Source organism: Macaca nemestrina, chromosome 2 (genome assembly GCF_043159975.1).
Source record: "Macaca nemestrina isolate mMacNem1 chromosome 2, mMacNem.hap1, whole genome shotgun sequence".
NCBI classification, from domain to species: Eukaryota; Metazoa; Chordata; class Mammalia; order Primates; family Cercopithecidae; genus Macaca; species Macaca nemestrina.
The window spans coordinates 18,206,501-18,228,359 of NC_092126.1; the positions used below are offsets into that span (position 1 = coordinate 18,206,501).

At 35.9% G+C, this 21,859-nt stretch overlaps 1 protein-coding gene across 13 annotated transcripts in view; it reads right to left on the bottom strand.

The window, feature by feature from the left end:
• The window catches only part of LOC105470974 (RNA binding motif single stranded interacting protein 3), a 1,471,638-nt gene that overhangs the window by 118,027 nt on the left and 1,331,752 nt on the right, over positions 1-21,859 (bottom strand). For 11 of the 13 annotated variants that reach the window (XM_071090773.1, XM_071090775.1, XM_071090774.1 and 8 more), the window contains 3 exons: positions 19,431-19,477; positions 6,220-6,316; positions 3,920-3,970 (listed from right to left, as the gene is read on the bottom strand). In XM_071090773.1, coding sequence (XP_070946874.1) covers positions 3,920-3,970; positions 6,220-6,316; positions 19,431-19,477 — 195 coding nt within the window. The remainder of the gene's footprint in view (positions 1-3,919; positions 3,971-6,219; positions 6,317-19,430; positions 19,478-21,859) is intronic. The other 2 variants (XM_011723340.3, XM_071090779.1) reach the window with 1 other exon arrangement.

The window sequence follows — 21,859 nt, forward strand, 5'->3', positions numbered from 1 at the left end:
CAAGAACAGAAGATTTATGCTTCAAATGAACTTAAATAAAGTTTAAGAAAGTGGAAAGCTGCTTCCTCTTGAAAACTATCATCTTTTCTCCTTGTCAGTAATACAGACATAACAAAATATCCAATGTATTGGAACACAGGAATTTCAATTGTGTATTCATATGACATTCCAATGTAACATACTGCTCTGTAGAGTAGATATTTGGTGCAATCCATCAACTATTAAAATTCTGTCAGTGCAGTGGTGAGATTTCAGCATGCAGTACAGACGTCTGTGCTGAGAAGCAGAAACAAATAACCAACTACATTGACAAAGTCAGCATTTTTACTTCTCAGCAAAAAGGGAATTCCTAATTTAGTCTAACAGTGCTGTCTTCTCAGAGTCTGTTCAGGTGAACAACAAAAGGCAAACAGAAATGCTCTTGCTTCCCTACATGGGGTGTGACAGCTTTCCAGGAGATCCAATAAGTTCCCAGGGTCCAATGAAAGAAATCTCTTTTCTTTCCAAAACACCAGAATTATAATCCATGCAGGGAGATGTCTATCCTTTCTTCCCAGAGTATTTTTTTCTAAATCTACAAGCACATTACTTAGAAAAGTAAATGTCCAAAGAAATAAACTTAAACGGCAAACTGTAGAAATGATATGCTTATGTTTTCTGTTCTTCTTTCATGCCTCTACTGTTCCCTTTCGTTCTCTGTGCTATTTCATTTCTCTCTTACCAATTGTTACCCCTCCAGTTGACATATTCATCCTCCCTAGCAAAGAGATCAAGGACATTGTGCTCTATTTTAGAACTTTAAGGAAGTGCTGTTTTCAAATACAAACTAGATTGAGACATTAGAGCCCTTCAAGTCAAGCCTGAGAGAGAACCCAAAGGGCTTCTAGCCTAGGAAATACATCTTCAACTCAGGAGTCAGTATACGTGCTTGGTGATAGGTATATTCCTGTACAATGAAACCTCATGCATGAAATTATCATAAAGTGAGGAAAGAGAAAATGTGATAGAGAAGAAAACTTGCAAGCAAATTGGAATTATGGGCAATATATTTGAGACATAGATTTTGACACCTTGAATTTATTTGTAAAGTAGTCTACAGTTACTGAAAAAATGAGATTCTCAATGGGCATTTTTTTTTAAGTTTTAGGTGTTGAATCTTTAGAAAGTAAGTGAAATAAGTACGAATGTAAGCAATTTGTCTTGTTTATAGCCACAGAGTCTCTCTCCACCAAACTCATTAGCAAAGTAAGGTAATTAGCACTATGAATGTGGTAGAAGTAGATGATTCTCAACAAAGTTGCTTATTTTTAGCTTTCTGCTTATAACAGCACTCATTTGATAAAATTGGGATAATTTAAAGCATAATGAGAAGTTTACTAATATAATTAAATAATAATTTATTGAGTGCTCTTTATAAGAAATTATTTTAAGAGCTTTAATGCCTTATGTCATTTAATGAACAAAACATAATTATTTATGTATTATTATGTTCATGTTACACATGAGAAAACTGTGTCTCAGAAAGTTTACGTAAATAGCTCAGTACCCCCTTGCTAAGAAGGGTTTCCTATCCTAATGAGCTCAAACAAGAATCCATGCTGTTAATCGTCAAGTTCCTTATTAATTCTTCTCAGATTCAGATTTTTGATTTGTAGTCTAAGATAGCTTAAATATTTTTATATTTTAGTATCATAGGGTGATTTACCCTCATTTTGATGATAAAATTAAAGCCAGTTGGGTAAAGTTACTTATGTAATATGGACAGCCAACAAGATTATTACAGGGCAATGATTGATGGTACAAACTCTGTGTTTCCATGACAGTGTTTAGCCCTTTTCTCCATCTAAAAGATAGCAAAGTGGTGGGTGGCCCAGTCACTTCTATTTTTCCAGGAATCCACCCCAGCCATAAACATTACAGTTAAACCTAGTGGCCTAAGCTCAAGCATGATGCATAATCTAGTCATGGGAAGAGATATGATATCAGCTCTGAGTAGTAGCCACAGCAAGGAAAATCTAAAGGGACAAATTAAAGCACACACACATGCACACATACACTAATAATACACGCACAGAAATAATACATGCAAACATGAGGCTGAAGCTGTACTGGGGTGCAAAAGGAGGTATTTGAAAAACTTTGTAAAAGTCTTGAGTGACAGCTGAAATAAAGTCCCATACAACCATCTTCCCTGCCCCTAATAGATCTAGAAGTACTGAAGAATCTTACATAGTTTGATATCTGGTAAAATATTCAGATTTTGCCAGATGTGCACTCATTTTGGCCACAAAGAGATGATGTTAAAACTCAATAAGAGGGCTAAGTTAGAATTAGTGCTTTATGGATGAACACATTTTTGAGAAGGTGGTTGTTTCCTTCCAGAAAGTCTCCTCTTGAGAACTTGGCAGCACTTCTTTCCTTCTCCTCTGTTGGCTTAGTCTTTGCTATCCTATGTATTGGTTTGGCAGCACATACTGAATTTTGCCTTATGACTTGGACAGAAAAGTGTAGCCTGGATTTGTTGCATGTGATTTATAGAACATAGACTAGATGAACTCAGAAAGCCCTCAAGGTGTGTAAATAATGGTAAATAAAGGGCTTTGCAAAATATGGTACAAAGTTCTGCTGTGGTAAACTACATATATTTTATTCTTTAAATAAAAAACCATCCAAATGTTTGGAGCAACATGAGAAGTTCCTTATTTAAAAAAATAAAATGGACACAGCTGAAATATGAAAGCAGATTCTCTAATTTTTTGAGCCCAGGAAATGAATGCCTATGTGTTTAGCTCCCTGGTCTTTACTATATACTAACTTATTTACATTTATCTTCTAAAGGGGTTAAAATTTAGCACTGCTTCTTCCTTGTATAATGAACATGTGCAATAATAATGAGGAGAATGATAATAATAATGCACAGCATGTATACTTTTTTACATTGTCTTTACATATGATCTCTCATTTGATCCTCACAAAAGCACTATAAGGTATATAGTGTCAGAAAAGGAAACAAATGCACTGAGAGCATACCCAGAAGATTCACCAGAGACCTTGTCACACAACTTCCAGTCTAGGGCTCTTTCTCCTGCCTCACACTCTCACGAGTGTGTTGCTTTTGAAATCTCTATCTCACACTTCTATAGAGCTAGAAAACCTGGAAGACCTAGGCAAAGATAAACGCAATCATTAGCCTTCAGTCTAGATTCTAATGTACTACGTCATGCTTTTCACTTGGAATTGATGTAATATTGTGCCATCAAATGGGAAATCTAGCAAGTAGAAAATAGAGTTTGAATATTTTGCAGAGAGAAAATTTCCACTAAAGAAAAAGAGAACTGCTATAGTTAATTAACATGAAAATATTTACACTCCTTGCCATCTATCTATATAACTTCATCTATTAGCAGACAACTACCTTCATATTTGAAATATATTGCTTCAAGTCAAAATTTGTCTATGATACTCCAAATTGTCCCTAAAGCATATCAGACTGTGGCCAAAGAGAGAAAAGCATATCAGAAAGAGAAGGGAAACAAAGAGTTTCCTTGTAGAATAAATTTAATTGTCCGGAGTTCTGAGTTCCTACATAAAGCAGAAATTCCTCATGCATAAGAAATGGTAGACTCAGCTTGAATGGCTGATTGCTATTTCCTCTAATAAAGTTTCCACACACTCTCTCTCTCTCACTCTCTTGTTTTGTCACCCTCTCTCTTTATCTAATTCTATGTCTATGTTGATCTCTAGCTATCTATCGTACATGCTTTTGTAGAATTTCAGGAACAGCTTTTTATCTGGAGAATATGGCTGCCTGAAAGAGTTACATAATATAACAAAAGCTTTACCCCAAAGCTTCTATGCATTCCAAAAGCTTGTACTTGGATAATAGAAATATTAGCCTCAGGTGACTGAGAACACTTACTGTTGGTTGCATAACGTATGGCGGATGAGGCATCCATGAAGTACTCTGGACCTATGCATCAAACAGCATTTATTAGCACAAAGCAATCATAGAGAGAACTTGGTTCTTGTGTTCAGTGGAGTCACACTAGGTCATAAGAAAGTGGAGTCCACCTGACTTTACAGTTAATTCGTGCTCAAAACCAAGGGTAAGAAGGCAATTCTTGGACTTGATTAAATTGGTCACTGAAACAAGGTAAAAGGTAAAGCAACTTCCTATATCAATGGAGCTGACTTCAGTGCCCACATAGCCCAGGCTGGGTCTTGGAGCATATTTTGAGGTTGACGTTGAAGGCTAAAGTTTTAGGAGGCCTCAGAGACCATTTGAAGATCAGCTCTCAGGGATGTCATGGCAAGTAATGAAGGAAGCAAGAGTTGACTGCTAAGACTTTCTCTTTTTCTGTCATCTGTTGTAACTTCGAATGCTCAAGTGATCCCATTTTAGAAATATGTTCAAGTGGTAAAAGTTGTGGTAAGAGTTAAAGAGATAAACCAAAAATTTGGGGCAATTATTTTGGTTTAACCCAAGTTAAACACGTTTGTAATTATTTTCTCTCCTGGTAATTGGTATAACAAATAAAAATGAGATGTCAGCCAGCCAACTATTCTTAAATGTGCCACGTGTCAGCCAAATGAAAAAGTCAGCCCATATAAGCTGAATGTCACATGGAGAACTCAGAAGATTTTTTTTTGTATACTCACACACACAGAATTGCCAAAGCACTTTGGACTGAAAAAACCTGGTGAAAGGTAAGCATCAACAACATAGATCATTGCTGCAATCTCTTCTTTTGAGAAAAGGGAGCTAGAGTTAAATTCCACTTATGAGCCCTCCCAAGTAAAATCGCTCTTCAGTGAATATTTTATTCATGTCACCAAAGTGCTCTACACTGTGGCTTAATGGGTGGTCCTGGCTGGAACAGAGGCCATGATTAGAAAAAAAAAAAAAAAGAAAAAGGAAACACACACACACACACACACACACACACACACACACACACGCACATTACAACCAGGCAGGCCTGCAGGAAGAACAAAAACTGAACAGCACCTGCACATAGCCTCATGGGTCCCAAGGAAAGGCAATTAAGAAATCAGCCATTCAGAGACCCTCTAATGTAATTCAAATGAAAAATCTATTCCATTTGCCCACGGATATGTTTCAAGAATCTGAGTGCAGAAAAAGAAAGAAAATGATCTGCTTCAGGGGGAATCAGTTAAGGAAAAGTGCACATAGTCTTAAGTTTGATTCTCTGACAGCTGGGATATCCTGAAATGAAGTATATAGTGACTGAACAAGGCAAAACTTCACTGAATTAGTAGCAGTCAGCAGCATTACAGTTTTACCCATTATATAACATCCACCCCCACCAGCTGCAAAATTCAAGAAGCACATGCATACACACGCTTGCATTCTCTCTTTCTCCCTCCAAACTTTTAAGAAATGACACTAGACACTTTCTACATGCAGCATATATATAGGCATTTTCTAATTAGAATTGGAAGAACTGTTTGAAGAACAGTATTAGGTAGAGAGGAGATTAATATCACATACGTAATAACTCAGAGGAATAAAATACAGGATATTGTTTGAGGGAGAAATGTGACTATTTTAATCCACCTATGTACTTGGAATTAACTGGCTATAATATCTAGTTGATGACACACATTGAGTCTCAGACTTTCCAGCATTTCAACATGCGGAACCCCTGAGGTCTCTTTTGGTCTCTCTTGAACTGAGAATGAAATAACAGCAGGGAATAGGAACAACTTTTTACCACTTTGATAATTTCTTCTGTTTCTTGGGAAGTAGGATTTAACATCTATCTATGGAGCTTTACCAGGACAACCATGACAAAATGAGATGACAGTGACAAAATATCCTGGAGTGAGTGAAGGAATTGCTAGAAATGTGCTTTTAGAAAAGACACAATAGGGAACATGAACAACCAAAGTAACAGACAACAAACAAAATAATTTCCCAGTGGTGACAGAGCTGTATTAAGGTTGGTTGGAAAGCAGCATAATCATGAAAACTCAGCAGGAAGAATGAAAAGCATACTGGATTTTATTATCCAGTGAATTGATGCAAACAGGCTCTTGAAAGTATAGACTAACTCATAACTTGAGTATTATTACATTAAGATGTGATTAAAGTGTATGAGAAATGTTTTCTTTTCATGCTACTGTGTCCTTTTTGCCTCTAAATAGTGTATTACTGCAAGAAAGATATCTCCTAAGGTGCAGGTAAATCGGACATACCTGGTATGTGGAGACAGGGGAAGCAGCAATGAATGGCGTGATAGATGTCTGTGGAATCATGCGGTTGGTTGCAATACTGTACGGTGAAGAATAAAATCTGCAAACAGAAAACAAAAAAAAGAAGATTCACGAAGTTGCTACGTGCCTGGCCTCTAATCAAATGCTCTCAAGTACCTATGGGAAAGACATATTTCCACCCGCATGTTTTTCCACCAACCATTAACAGGAATGTCCAGATTTACACTATTTGAATCCACTAAGATAAATAAGTAGCTCTGAATGAAATGACTTGGAGTCATCTTATAAAATTAGCCGCACAAAATCTTCCTTATGCCAGGTAAGTTTAATACTGTCTCCAAACCAGCAGGAGGAGAGAAGCTGAGTGTTGTTTAAAAGGCATTGAAAGAAAGTCAAAATGAAAGCACCAAGCTTTACAAAAGTGACTGATGTTACAGATACAGGAACTGCATCTGTGTCTTCAGTCAGGAAATAAAGACCAGTTCCTAGAAAGTTATGGATATTTTGTGTTAGGCATAGGTCCATGCCCTCATGCAGAAAATACTTTCTCCATGAAAAGAGAAGCAACAGGACAATTTGAATTGAGGTTGGAATAGGAATGCTTTCTGGATTACGTCAAGGCACTGGCAGAGACACTGAAGACTATATGATACGCTCCTATAGACTCTGTAAAAACATTGAATGTTCTAGTACTCCAGAGCCCTTCACTGAACGATTGTAGAATGCTACAAGATCAGGAATTCACAAATCAGAGGAGGGATGATTCTTCTGGAGACCTATTAAAGGGTAGCTTTTGGATATGAAAATCAGTGAAATGTCCATTTCTGCCATACTATACTGTCGAGTCCATGAGTTATCGAATGCTCAAATCCTTCAGCAGAATTTTAAATTGTGTTTCCCCCGTGTCTTACTGGTAAGTGAAAGGCTAGAGTGACCAGTCACAGAACAGACAAAACCAGGTTGCCTGAGATGGAGTATGTCAGCGATGTGAGGATAGGTTGGAAAAATGCATGTGAGAAATAACGGTATAATTCTTTCACTTTATTGTACTTTCAGCAAAACTCAATTAGTATGGTTTATTTTTCTAATAGTATGACTGAGCTTGGAATCTGTGAGACAAAGATTTCATCCAACCTCAGGGGTCACTGATATTTTAAATAGAGATTTTCATGAGTTGCCTTTCTAAGAAAGCATCCCACGAGACTCCCATTAAATATGGGAGGACTTGAATTCAAGGTTGTCAGGATTCAAGGAATAAATTCTTTAAGCTTATTTTGTATAAAAGTCTTCAAGCAAAGATATAGTCTTAAGTGTACTTAAATTATAGTCTTAAATGTACTTTAACTCTTAACAATGATTTGATAAGATCATACTCTTTTGGGTAAAAAACATAGTGTAGATGAAAAAAATTATCCCATCATACATTACATTCTTACTATCCATACTCACCAGACCCATAAATTTATAGTTGTGATGTTTAAAAGAAGCCACTGACTATACACCTGATAGAATGACAAAAAGAGATAATGCAAGGTTTTTTGCTTTTAAAGACAATACTAACAGCTGACAAGGATGCAGAGAAAGTGGAATTCTCATTCAATGTTACTGGGAAAGCAAAACATTACACCCATTTTGGAAAACAGCTTTGCAGTTTCTTTTAAAACTGAACATATACATTCCCTATGGCCCAGCAGTCCCATTTCTCCATACTAACCAAAATTAAATAAAAAATTTGTTTATGGAAAAACTTTAATCCAAATGTTTATAGAGACTATTCATGCTTAGCCCAAACTGGAAACAACCCAAATGTCCTTCCTCTGAATTAATAATCAAATTGTGGCACATCCATACAATGGAACACAACTTAGTAATAAAAGGAAAATAACTACTGAAACATTCACCGTGAGGAATCTCAAGTAAATTTTGCTAAATGGAAGAAGTCAGACTCAAAGGGGTATATACTATGTGATTTCATTTATATCACACTAGGGAAAAGGCAAAAATATAGAGGGGTGGAGGAAGGGGTTGATTCCAAATGAGCACGAGGGAATTTGAGGAGGGGAGATACCTGTTCTACATCTTGATTGTGGTGGCGGTTACATGATTGTATGTATTTGTCAGAATCATCGAACTGTACACTAAAGAGAGTGAATATACTGTATGTAAATTATATCTAATAAATCTGATTTTTTTAAAAAGAATTACTATGTAAGAAAACACTCATCTTTTCATTTTAAAAAATTATTCAACATTTACTATATCTAACAAAGATGGGTAAGATTGTAAAATATCCCTCTGAGTTTCTTTATTTAGTCACTTAAATTGTACCATATTTAGGTATTAATCAGCCTAAAGCTCTCCATAGACTTTCCATTGCCATGAAAACAAATGTTCAGTCCTTGCACTGGCTAGCACAATCAGGCTATTGCCTACTTCTCTGATATTGTTTTCTTAGCCTTTTCTCCGTAGCTGACTAGGATTCAACCAAACTACTTTCTGTCCTGTGATCTCATCATTCTCACTGTCGTCTCTACACTGAACTTGCAGTTCTTTCTACCTAAAATGCTCGCTTCTTCAACATTTTATAAGGCTGTCTCTTTTTCATTTCTGGTCTCACTCCACTGTCCCTTTTTCAGAGAGGATTATAGCTAAATTAGCAACTGCCATGTCTACCCCAATTGTTTTCTATCCCCTTCTCCTGATTTATTTGTATAGTTCTCTTATCACTATCTGAAGTGGTAATTTAAAAAATTCTTTTTATATATTATGGACTGAATGTTTGTGATCCCCTAAATTTACATACTGAAGCTCTAACTCCTTCTGTGGCTGTATTTGAAGATGGGGTGTCTAAGGAAGTAATTGGGGTTAAATGAGGAGATAAGGGTGGAGCCTTAATGAAATAGAATTAGTGTTCTTTTAAGAGGATACATCAGACAGCTCACTCAGGCTCTCTCACATGCACACACTGAGGAAAGGCCATGTAAGGACATAAAAAGCCCCGGGAGTTTGAGACCAGTGTGAGCAACATGGTGAGACCCCGTCTCTACAAAAATACAAAAATTAGTTGGGCATGGTGGTGCATATCTGTATTCCCTTCTACTTGGGAGGTGAAGTGGGAAGATAATTTAAGTTCAGAAGATCGAAGCTGCAGTGAGCCGTGATTGTGCTATCACACTCCAGCCTGGACAAAAGTGAGATCTTTTCTAAAAAAACAAACAAACAAACAAACAAAAAAGATGGCAGCCATCTACAATCCAGGAGAAGAGAGCCCTTACCAGAATCAGCTACACTGATCTTGAATTTCTACCATTCAGAACTGAGGAAAGATAAATTTTTGTTGTTTAAGCCACCAAATCAATCAAGCCACTTTGTTATGGCAGCCTGAACTGACAAATACAATGTATTGACTATTTCTCATTCTAGAATGTCAGGTCCAAGGGGGCTGAGTGTATATCAGTATGGTTGCCTAGAACAGAGCCTGGGAGATAGTAGATACTTGGTAACTCTACGTTGAATGAATGAATAAATGCAGAGCAGCTTGTGGAATTCAGCAGTGATTATCATACAGGAAGGGCAATGCCATGGTGGCGGGACCATAGGAGAAAGGTCCCTGAAAGAGGTAGGAAGCTGAGGAATGACAGCCCGGAGAAGATGGTCCAACACCATGTATTAAATGCTAAGAGGAAGCTTAAATAATGTACCTACTTTCTAAGCATGCAGGGGCATTAGAAACTAGAAAAAAAACAAAAACAAAAAAACAAACAGTCCTTTTCTATGAAAATCACGGTTTGCATTTGAAAATTCTTCTAAGTCTTCTCCTTGACAATCTTATTTGTGAGGCACTGAACAGCATTTGAGGCTCATAATGACACGTGAGGCATCCAAGGCCACTCAACAAACAGCCCTCCTTATACACCGTGCAGTGGTTTAACTTCTGGTAGAAATCCAGGTTCAGCCTCTTGTACAGACAAAGCAAACCACACGTTACATTTTAGCATGGCTGGTCTATTTTGTAAAATGCGCCAATTGGAGTATTAAAAATGAAAGCAATAAAGATTGGATTGACAGGCAAAGTTTACAGGAAATTCTATGGGGAAAACAGAGAACAGAAACATAAAGAAAGCAGCCAAGTAAACTGATACTAGCAAAAGCAACCCTTGGGGGAAAATTTAATGCATTTTTGTTCTATCTGCTCTAATCCTATCCATCAAACAAGAATTACATTTCATACTTCCCAGCAAATTCCAATACTGCCACTCAACTCAGAGAGTCATTTAGAACTGAAAATGTTCTGGGAAGAACGGACTCGGCATGCCGTCTTGATCTCCTAATTCTAGTATTCTGAAATAAGCTCTTCTCAAGTCCAACTATACACCCTGTTTAAACCATGACAGGAGAGGCTACCATTGCATCTGAGGCTTAGAGGTACCATATCTAAAAAAAATACACGAGGCCAGACTCTAAGGAGGGAACTACAGAATGTGTTTCCAAATCTCTCAGCTTTTTCTCAGTCCCTGCCATGGTCAGGGTTTGAAAACATTTTCACACAGGCATCACATTAAAAAAAAAATAAAAATAAATAAATACTTCAAGCAGAGATGTTATGCTATTGGGGAACTTTCTAGGCAGAATAACAAAATGAGGTAATTCAAAACATGTGAATTAATGTTTTTGTATTTGGTAATATATGCACTATTCATTACGCCTTGCAAATGTTACAGAAAATGGGAATGAGTTGTTTAACAAGTTATTTTCCTGGTAAAAGTTTACTTCTTCACGAAGATTCACATGGCATTATGTATATACCAAGTGCCTCTTTTACACTTAACCCACTGGTTCTAAGCTACAGGTGATTTTGCTCTCCAGCAGACATTTGGCAATGTCTGGAGACATTTTTTGTTGTCACAACTGGAGCAGAGTGGGGAGCTACTGGCATCTAGTGAGTAAAGGCCTGGGATGCTGCTACACATGCTACAATGCATAGAACAGCTCCTACGGCAAACATTTTCTAGTCCTGAATGGCAGTAACATCAAGATTGCGATACCCTGCTTAAGCACATGAGCATGAGCTAGTTACTTCTGGGGAGGTTTCTTTTACATGAGCAAAAGATTAAATACCAAAGTGGATAAGAGACGTAAACTAAGTATGATCCACGGAAGTCTAAGCTAGTCTTTGAAAAACTTAATATTTTCAAGGAATGCAAAGAATTACTTGGTTCTTTGGCATTAAAGGCAAGTGTCCTCCAGAAATCCAGAAAATGCAAATCTAGGTCACTAATAGGACATTATTTTGCCTGCAGAAAAGTCATCTTCAGGGGATTTGGCAGTCAGTAGCAATATGGTAAAATCTTACTTCACTGACAATAAAAATAACATGAATATATCAATAACCCCAGGGTAGATTTTTTTTTTTTTTTACTGTACAAAAAACAAATCCTATTTATGCATTGAAATAAACAGCACTGGCTTGTGTTTCATGTCCACAGGCAATATTGTTAGGGCTAGAACCATGAATACTATCCTCAGGGTAACATAATAGTACAAGATTAATAAGTTATTGGTCATTTTTATTGTCATACCAACGTATCCTTCACATTAGATTCCTTTCCTAGTATAATAAGATAAGGTTTCCATATTGCTTAATATCAAATGCCCATATAAAGCAGCCAGCAAACCAATGCTGTACAAAACATTCTTTTTCACATCTCCCCCAAGAATATATTTTATTCAAATAAAACAATCCAAGAGGCTTTTACACAGCAGCTCTCAATGAAAAGGGCACAGGAAAGATGAGATTTTGAATATGGGAGGGAATATTTCCCACTTCCCCTGTTCATCTTTGAAAGGATGGAACTTCATATTGGATTGCTAAAAGAGTAATAGGGCAATAGTGAAAACAAATTACAGAGTTTTACCAGATAGTTCTAAGAGAATGGACATTTTTGTTCTTGTAAGTTAGCCTATAGTAAAAAGTGCTAAGATTTTTACTTTTCTGTTGTGACTCAGACACTTCTTCACTCTACCCTTCAGAGTCCTAGATAAAAGTGATATTAATCTAATTTTTTAAGTGATAACTTGGATAGATTCAGGCAGATGACAGAACTGACATTTTCTACTGCCTAAAATGCAAACAGCACAGATTCACCATAGTGTAGTTATGAAATGTTTGTTCTTCCTTACCTAACAATCAAGCTAACTTCGGGAGTCTTTATTTCAGTTTCATGTTTCTGTATTAATGTGAAGGTTATGAGATTCAGGCCATGTAACTCTTTACATAATTTAACCTACTAGCTACAACTCAGACACATACTTGCTTAAAGTACTCAAAAATCCCTATGGCTTAGTTTACAGCTAGAGGATTCCATAGGATCACAAAATACGTCGGTCAGCTAGGATGTGGCACCTCTCCAAGAGGAAAAGCTCATGTCAGTGCACTATCAAGAAGCCTTCCCAATTCCTCTTCAGAACACAATTGCCTTTCCTGCACGGTCCTATGGAAATAATTTGCTTTTTCTTTTTGAAAAAATATAAAAAGGCAAACATTAAAAGACAAGTTTCCCTCTCACCCTATTTCCCACTACTCCGTTGGCCCTCCCCAGATAATCACCATCATGCTTTCTTGTGTACTCCTTCAGAAACATTTTATACATACAAAAGTTAATATAGACATATATCTTATAGTACTTTGTGGTTTAATCATAATAGTTTTGCATTCTATCTGATAGTAGACTTGTATATATGTCCATTGTTCCTAATATGATGTGAACATTTTCTTTTTTCTAATTTTAAACTGTAGTATAGATAGAAAGTTGAAAAAAAATGTGTTAAGCTTATTGAACTCAAGTGAATCAGCATTAAGCAACTTTGAACAATATTAACTGGATTGGAGTAAGTTTCAACTACATCTTTGGATACCCTGTGTTCTATGTAAAATGGGACCAGGCTCTTCTCTACAGTAATATTTACCTTTCTGTTAAGTTACTTATCTCTAAGTTAGATTTGCTGGCTAAATTGAATACAGCAATGGGAATGAGGAATAATATACTTTATTATGGACACTTATGTTAGGCTCCTTGGTATGCTAACTAAGTTGTTTAAATCAGCTTCCACATCTCTAAGAGGCATGTCCCAATGTTAACTCAAGAAACAGTATGTTGAGAAAATATTTGTGTGACATCTCACACGCATAGAAATGTTGGTTCTACTGGTGTCCTACTATTGGGAATGTTACCATATAAAGGTAATGAAACCAAAGATAAGCAAAACCCTTTAAAAATAATTTCTATAATGAAGTATCAAATAAATAAGATTAATTAGCTACAATTCTCCTATTTCTTTAATTTCTGAATTAAACTTTCTATGTTCTTATTGCCAACAACACAATGGATAGCCAAGGCTTCCAAAATTCCATTCTTCACTCAAGACAGAGAAACTCATGGGCAGTTTGGCTGCTTTGGGTGAAACTAGAGGTAATATTTTAGGAGAATTAGGTTAATATGTTATATGGGGAAAGACTGACTTGATGGCTGGGGACGAGGATGGTTTCCCTGAGGTCAACTTGCTGGAGCCAAGCAGATGTCATCTGTCACATTTCCTAGTCCTGATTTAGCATTCACAATACTGAGTTAAACAGTCTATGAAAATGAATAAGATATGGTGCCTATCTTCATTGAGTTATATTCTAGCAGAGAACTATTATAGATATGGGTATCAAGAACTACATAATAAAAAAGACTAATTGTCAAACCTATCATGGTAATGCCAAACATAGGGCAACAATAATGTCAACATTTACATTGATCATTATCTTGTACCACACCAGGTTCCTTTAATCTTTACAAAACTTTATGAAAAGGTGCTGATATTATTATCTTTATTTCACAGAGGAAGAAACTAAAGTATGGACAATGGATCCATGATCACACATCTGGTAAATGACAGAGTTTGAATGCATCCCTGGGCAGGATGATTCTGAAGTTTTCACTCTTAACCATTGCTTAAACTGTTTTTCTTATGACGAATAGCATAACTAGTTCTGCCTGGTATGATTTAATGATGTTCTTGAAATGAAGACAGTACTTTAAAAAGTGTATTATACTTTTTTTAAAAAGTATGTTATTATGTAGTTACTGATACCCATATCTATATGGTGTGTGTAAATGTGTATGTGTGTGGTGGTGGGGTCATGGAGAGTGAGTTTTACCATATGGGAACTCAGGCAGAGAGAATTCCACGTTCAACAAGACACAGAGGTACAAAGTAGCATGGGATGTTCCAAGAATCACAGACAGTCCAGTTCAGTGGCAGTAACCAAATTATGAAGTTCTATTTGTACTATCTGGGGGAGTTTGAGTGTTGTTCTGTAGTTAGTAAAGGCCACGTAATACTTTAAGTCAAGTAGGCAGGTGATTTCTGTAGTTACATTTGCTTAAAAATTATTCAAAAATCAATGTGAAAATTGTTTGTTGGGGGAGGTATGTTAAAGGGAGTAAAAAGCTTAGTATAGGTAGGAAATGGTAATTGAAGAAATTCAACCAGTGGCAGGGAGGAAGGGCTGGGTTGAGAATACACATCAGATATAGATTGCACAAATCTTAATGACTAGTTTTATTGTGAAGAATGTAGGATAAGAAAGAGCCCAGAGGAGTGGAGATCATACCCTAATGGCTTTAGAGAGAATTTAAAACAAAGGAAAACAAAATTTGATATGTGTGTTTTGTTTGAATTTGTGTAGTTTGTATTACAATATATTGATGAGGATAATGATCTCAGTTTGGGACAAAGACATAGTAGCAATACCTAGTAAGCTAAAACCACAGGTCATTGATCTCTGAAGCTAGTTACACACTTGAAGTATAGACTCGGGAGTCTTACTTTCCTGAAAGCAAGAGAGGTAGACGAGAGCAACTAGAAGAAAGAAGGTGAGAAGAGACCAAACCCTGAGTAAGATTAGTAAAAGTGGGTAGGAATATTTGTTGCACAGGAAGTACTGAAGAGAGGGACTGGTGCTATCATTAGCAGCAAGACAAGAAAATAAAGTGAGGAAAGATAATATGCCTACTTTCAATGGACTAAAATTATTTATTATATGATATTAGATATATGAGATTAGATAATATAATATGAGATAATATAATAGTACATAAAATCTCTTGATTTGGATATCTTCAGCAGCTTAACTGTTTGTTTCTTGAGGAAAATAATATTCATTGTTGTAAATATCTAAGTGGGTAATGGCAGAGGGTGAACCATTTTTGCAACTCTTCAAATAGTTTAAAGGATACAATGTTATAGTGTTAATGTAAGGTACAGAGACATTTCATATTTCAGGTGATTTAAGGTTGACAGATGTACCTGTAGCAACCCCAATAGGATCCAGGGGTGGTAACCTGAAATGTCAGGTGGAGACTTTGAGGAAAAAAGAGAAATGTTCACTGTGTTCTAGGCTGTCCTCGCTGCCTTGAACATTGCACTGCCCAAAGTTCACTTTGGATTTCTCAGATTAGGAGTTGAAACCTCGATTTATTTTCTATTGTCGATTTGTAATAATTAAAGGTTTTTGGAAAATTATGTCTTTGGAGAATTTTAAACTGTTCATTAGAGAATGATTGATTAAAGTCATGCATAAGAAATTATCATTCCCTAACTTCAGTTCTACATTTACCACTGACTCTTGATCTTTTTTTGTCTTAACGAATCTTAGTTTGTCTTAGTGAGACTTCGTGAGTCTTAGTGAGACATTAATCAGGCATGTTTGAAATTGAGCATATCATCTACATTAGTCCATTTTCATACCGCTATAAAGAACCGCCTGAGACTGGGTAATGTATAAAGGAAAGAGGTTTAATCGACTCACAGTTCAGCACGGCTGGAGAGGCCTCAGGAAATGTACAATCATGGCAGAAAGGGAAGGGGAAGCAAGACAACTTATCCACAAAGCAGCAGGAAGGGATGAGTGCCAAGCAAAGGGGGATGAGCCTCTTATAAAACCATCAGATCTTGTGAGAACTCACTATCATGAGAATAGCATGGGGGAAACCACCCTCATGATTCAATTACCTCCACCTGGTTTCTCTCTTGATACATGGGGATTATGAAGATGACAATTCAATATGAGATTTGGGTGGGGACATAAAGCCTAACCATATCATCATCTATCTTCACTTTATTTCCTTGTCTTTCTGCTGATAGTACAGGTTCACTTTCGTTTCTCTCTTTTGCCATCAAATATAATATCCAGTTTAGTTGGTCATTACATGTTGTCAGGGCTCAGCTCAAGGCATCACTTGTTTAGAGAAGTTTTAACCACTCAAGCAAGACTAGACCATTCATAACACCCTACAATTCACCACTGGGTGTTTATGGTATATAAGTAATAAAATACTTTTAACGTTGATTTCCTTTGCTACAATGTAGATGAGTAAAGACTGGTTGTGTCTTATTCACCAGTATGTCCCCAGCCCTTGATGGATAACCCTGAATGTAGGATTGTTTGGTGGCCACTTGCTTAATGCATGATTGGAAAGTTTCTTCAGGTTGTCTCTCCTTTTGGTTTCTTTCTTCCATTCATACATGGGCCACTCTAGAACAAACTCTTACACTTCTATAACTGGACTATTTTAATATCCTCTTAATGATGCTTCCTACTAAGAGGATTTTCCTGCTCCAATATAGTCTTCATTATTTATATCGCACCACTCTGTTGCTAAAAAAGAAACAATAATTACTTCCCAGGCTTAGGAAGTAAAAACCAAATACTTGAACTTCCAAATCTGGCACCAAAAAAACGCTCTAAACTTATAAAACTCCTTCACAAGAAACTTTCACCCCAGTAAAACTTGTTGGATTGTTAATCTCTACAAACTCCACTTCCCTTCATACCAGTCCACTTTCTCAATAAGCATTTTTCCTTATGTCTATCCTTGATAAACTAAGTCATCCTGGATAACCTATGTCAAATCTCATTGCTTCCCTATAGCCTTCCCTTTGTCCTAGCTGGACAAAGACAGCAGGCTCTATTTGTGTTACAGACTGGCATTTGATTCCCAGCCCTGCCTCGGACTACATGGCCTCATTTTCTTATCTGAAAGTGGGATATTAACACTCACCCAAAAGGAATATGATATAAATAAATGAAATAATTCATATAAGGTATTTTGATATGACTTTTTGATTTTGCTTCAGAATCATCCAGTTGTAAAATACATTTTGTGGCAACTGAACAAAGTTGAAAAATAATCTGGATAATAGATGATATTTTGAAATTACTACTGATTTCATTTTATGTGACAAGATTTTTATCATGTGACTAACGTCTTTAGTTTTGAAGACGTAGGAAGTTAGAAATATTATGTTTAAATTTTACTGTGATATGATCCAGCAAAAAGTATCAATATTTCTAATTAAAAATGCTTAACATCATTTTAATTTAATAATTGACTACATAATTGTGTATAAAAGTTAATTGTTATTTTATTTATATCCTTAACAATCTAAGCTTTATAAATGCAAAAACAAGTTATGTCTGGGTCACTGCTGCATCTCCAATCCTTGGCACAGAGCCTTGGGCAACAAGATACTTTTTACAAGTAGATACATAGATAAATACTATAGACAGGTAGATATGTAGATATATACATAATACATACTATAGATAGGTAGATACATAGTATATATAACACACACCTGCATACATATGCATGCATGTAAAATATTCTAAAATATGAATACTTATTGAATCTAATTAGTGGGCATACAGGTATTTTTTGAACTATTGTTTCTATTTTCCTTTGTATAAATTTCCAATATAAATTTCTAATTGTAATCACATGTATTCATTTGAAACTATATGCCACTAAATTACAAATATAAAGTACTTTGCACATAATATGTGTTCAATAAATGTCATTCCTTTCCATTATAACATCTATTTTCAGTCACTACCACACTATAGAATGCCTTTTTTTTACTTTCTGAGTTCATTATTTATCTCCAACTATATAATATAATTCTAGAGGACTTTCTTCTCCATATCTTTACTTCTTTCTACACACCAAGTTTATAGCACCTTGTTGGAAATAAGTAAATGCCTTTTGGATATATGAAAAGGTATCCTTAATTTTCACTTCTAGAGGGAAATTTTAATCAACTCAAGGACAAAGGACTATACTCCTACCCTAGTCTACCATTAATTTTTACTTTTTCATGGATGAGTAGACTGTGAGCCTCTTGAAGGAAAGGGTCTCATATCATACATGTTTTTTAATCTATAGAACATAGTATTGTGCCTGGGATACTTACTGGGTGTTTGTTGAATGACTGGATGTATGACTGCCTGAATGAATAATATAAGAATAAGAGGTAATTATTTAAATACTTTCAATATTGCACAGATTTTCTTTAGAGGCAATTGACAAAATAGAAAATGAAGTTTAATTCATTCTACCCTCTATGTTGATCTTCAATGAAGTCTTCATACCGAGAATGAAAGACAGACTACTGAAAGCCATGGAGATACCAAAATAAAAGACAGTGAAAAGAAATAAGCAAACAACCAAAAAATAATTATTGGCAAATACAAGACAGCCTAAGCAAAGATATTAGGAAGTAAGAAGAAAGTTTCAACGAAAGATATTTAGAAGTCACAGAATTTTAGAGATGCCACACCATGTAGTTTCACACTTCTTTTTCAGAGGAGGAAGTTTAAGTTATATGACTTGTTCTAAGTAGGTGGATACAAATTTCCAGATTCTTATTAAAATGAAGATGCAGTCACCTGAGTTACTAACTTGACTTTCCTCCATTATCATTTCCCTGATCACTAGAAAGAAAGAATAAATTGACTTGGGCACACAACAAAAAGTGTTTGAAAGCTAACTCTAGAGTTATTATTCTCTCTGTCTAGCTTAACCTGTTCTCCAAAGACAGATAAAGAGGGAGGGAGACAGAGAGGAAGGGAGGGAAGGAGAGAGAGACAGAACAGGGTTTAATGTGGGCAGAGGCATTGTGAGAATGGGATATCAGAAAAAATTATACGAAGAAAAAAATTACAATGATGAAAAATGCTTGGTTTAAAGTTTGTGTTTAAGGATGTAAAACAAAAGCAAAACGAATTTGAACATTTTTCTTTCGTGTTGATTCAGAGCTCAAAAATCTATTCACAATTAAAACAGAGAAAAATGTGATCTACTTACCCATTCTGTATGGCAGCTGTGGGGTCATAGGTCAAAGCCATGCCAGCCTATATATAGGACAAAGAGGGAAGAAAACAAATCTTAACGTTTTTATTGTGCTGCCCAAAACATTTAGTACACACAAAGACTCTTATCATTACTTTCCATGATTTAAGTTTGTTTTCTTCTATATATATCTCTATCCTTACTGCCAAGACTAGCATTTTTACTATCCACAAACCAGAATATACCAGTGAGTTGGGAGTTTATGTTATATATTCAGACATACCAAGAAACAATGCAGCTTGGATGATTTCCATTTTTATTTCTTAAAACATCCACTGTCTAACCTCACTTTCTTATAATTTCACACTATTGTCAAGAACACCTATTGTACGTCTCATGGCATGATAAAAAAGTAAGAACGAATCCTGCAGTTAGGATAAAAATAAAAGCTACTTAAAATGCATTCAATCTTAAAGAAGGAATTGTTTAAAAAAGTATTTATTTAAAAATAGACCATATGCCTAAAGGGTGTGTAGGTAATGACTCCAGAGTGCTTGTTCGATATATTGCTATTTCTTATCTTAACAAGAGTGATAGAAAGGGGAGGTCATTTACATACGATGAAAATTCTAGAACACATGGCTAATAAGGAGGTAGTTTTGTTTTGTTTTTAGGAATAAGACCACCTCAGAAAAAGTACACTTCTCTATAACTGGACATAGTTTCTGAAAAGAATATAATCTTCATGAGTGCTGATTCACAGTCTACCTTGTTCCTTCATGTACATCATCACATTTGATCCTCACAACAATCCTATGAAGTAGGCAAGAGGAGTATTTTCTCCATTTTATAGATGAAGACACTGAAGCTTGGAAAGGTCAAGTGACTTGCTCAAGGTCACATATTTGGAGGCAGAACCAGATTTCAACCCAAGTCTTCTGATATGGGCTCCTTTCCATTCCTTGGCTATGACATTGGCCCAATAATTAAATTAGACCTGAGTATCATATCCAACAATATGGGGACAGTTTCTCTGTGGCCATATGGGCATGCTATCCTTTGTTTACCAGGACTGTCAACATGGTTAATACTTACAAAGCTTACAATGTTGAATGGAATTTAAAACTGTCCAGGTTACCTTTAGGGTGGATTTTTTTTTCTTTTTTCAAATTTAAAACTGAATTAGATCAACATCAATGTACTGGCTTTGATAGTGTACTATAATTACTTAAAATATAAGAATTGGGAGAAACTTAGCAAAAGGTAAACAGGATATCACTGTACATTTATTTTGTAACTTCTGGTGAGTCTATAAATTCTCCAAAATAAAAAGTTAGAAAAAAAGTGGATGAGCTATGAAGACTTTTGTAAAGGATAAGAAACCATAGACATTTTAAAGAAAACAAAATACCTTTACTGTTTGAGTTTTTTTTTTTTTTTTATTTTTCCATTGTGGTTGAGGATGGTTTTCTTGTTGGGCTCATTGAATTCTTCAAATTTAGCTTATAAATGACATGAAAATTCTCAATCTTCTAACAGAAGGCCTGATGTACAGTATAGCCTGCTGTTTTCAGCTTAGATTGCATGCATTCTTTCCATAAATAATAAATTTTAAATTATTATGAAGATTGGTATAAGGAACAAAAGTGTAGAGCCGTACATGAACGGAATTGGTATAAAGGGATTGGTATAAATTGAAACGGAGTTCGCAAACAGAATTGAAATGACTGTCAGAAGTTAACAGAGGTGCACCGAGAACACATGTTTAATGATAACTGCGTGACCTCTTTAAATTTAAGAGTCTCATTCACGTTAAAGAAATACGCAACTGATAATATGACAAGCTGGAGGACTGAGAAATGAGAAGAGAATACAACAACAGAAATGAAAAAAGGGATTTTGTTTTTTGGAAGAGGCAAAAAGATAGTGGTGTGAAGATGAACAGAGATTCTAAATTTAAATTCTTCCCGGGGATGAAGCCTCTGCCACGTGACCGGCTCGAGGTTGGCCATAGGCTGAACACAGAATGGAGCTGTCCGTGGCTTAGCTGAAACTCTCTGGTCTCAGGAACTGGAAAGGGCAGTTGGAAAAGCTGTCCATTTGGAATTAGATTTCCCCCTTAGGAACACTAAGTTTCTCTCCCCTAATTTATCCAAGATGTGGCACTGCAGGTAGAATAAAACAGGTGGGCTTTATATTCAATAGAGATATTATTAGTGAATGAGAGATTTAGGATGATAGTCGTATCTTCAGTCTACTAATTATCTCAAATCATTTAAGTTCTGGGGACTTATAGGAAGCCTTCCCTAGTCAACTGCACATTTACTTCTTTTTCCTTGTACTTATTTTCCTGCGGTGCTCAGAGAGACCAATGCTATCCAGCCCCTCCTGAATTATGAACTGTCTTGAACATTCACTTTTTATGTCATGCTTATTTGTTCTGG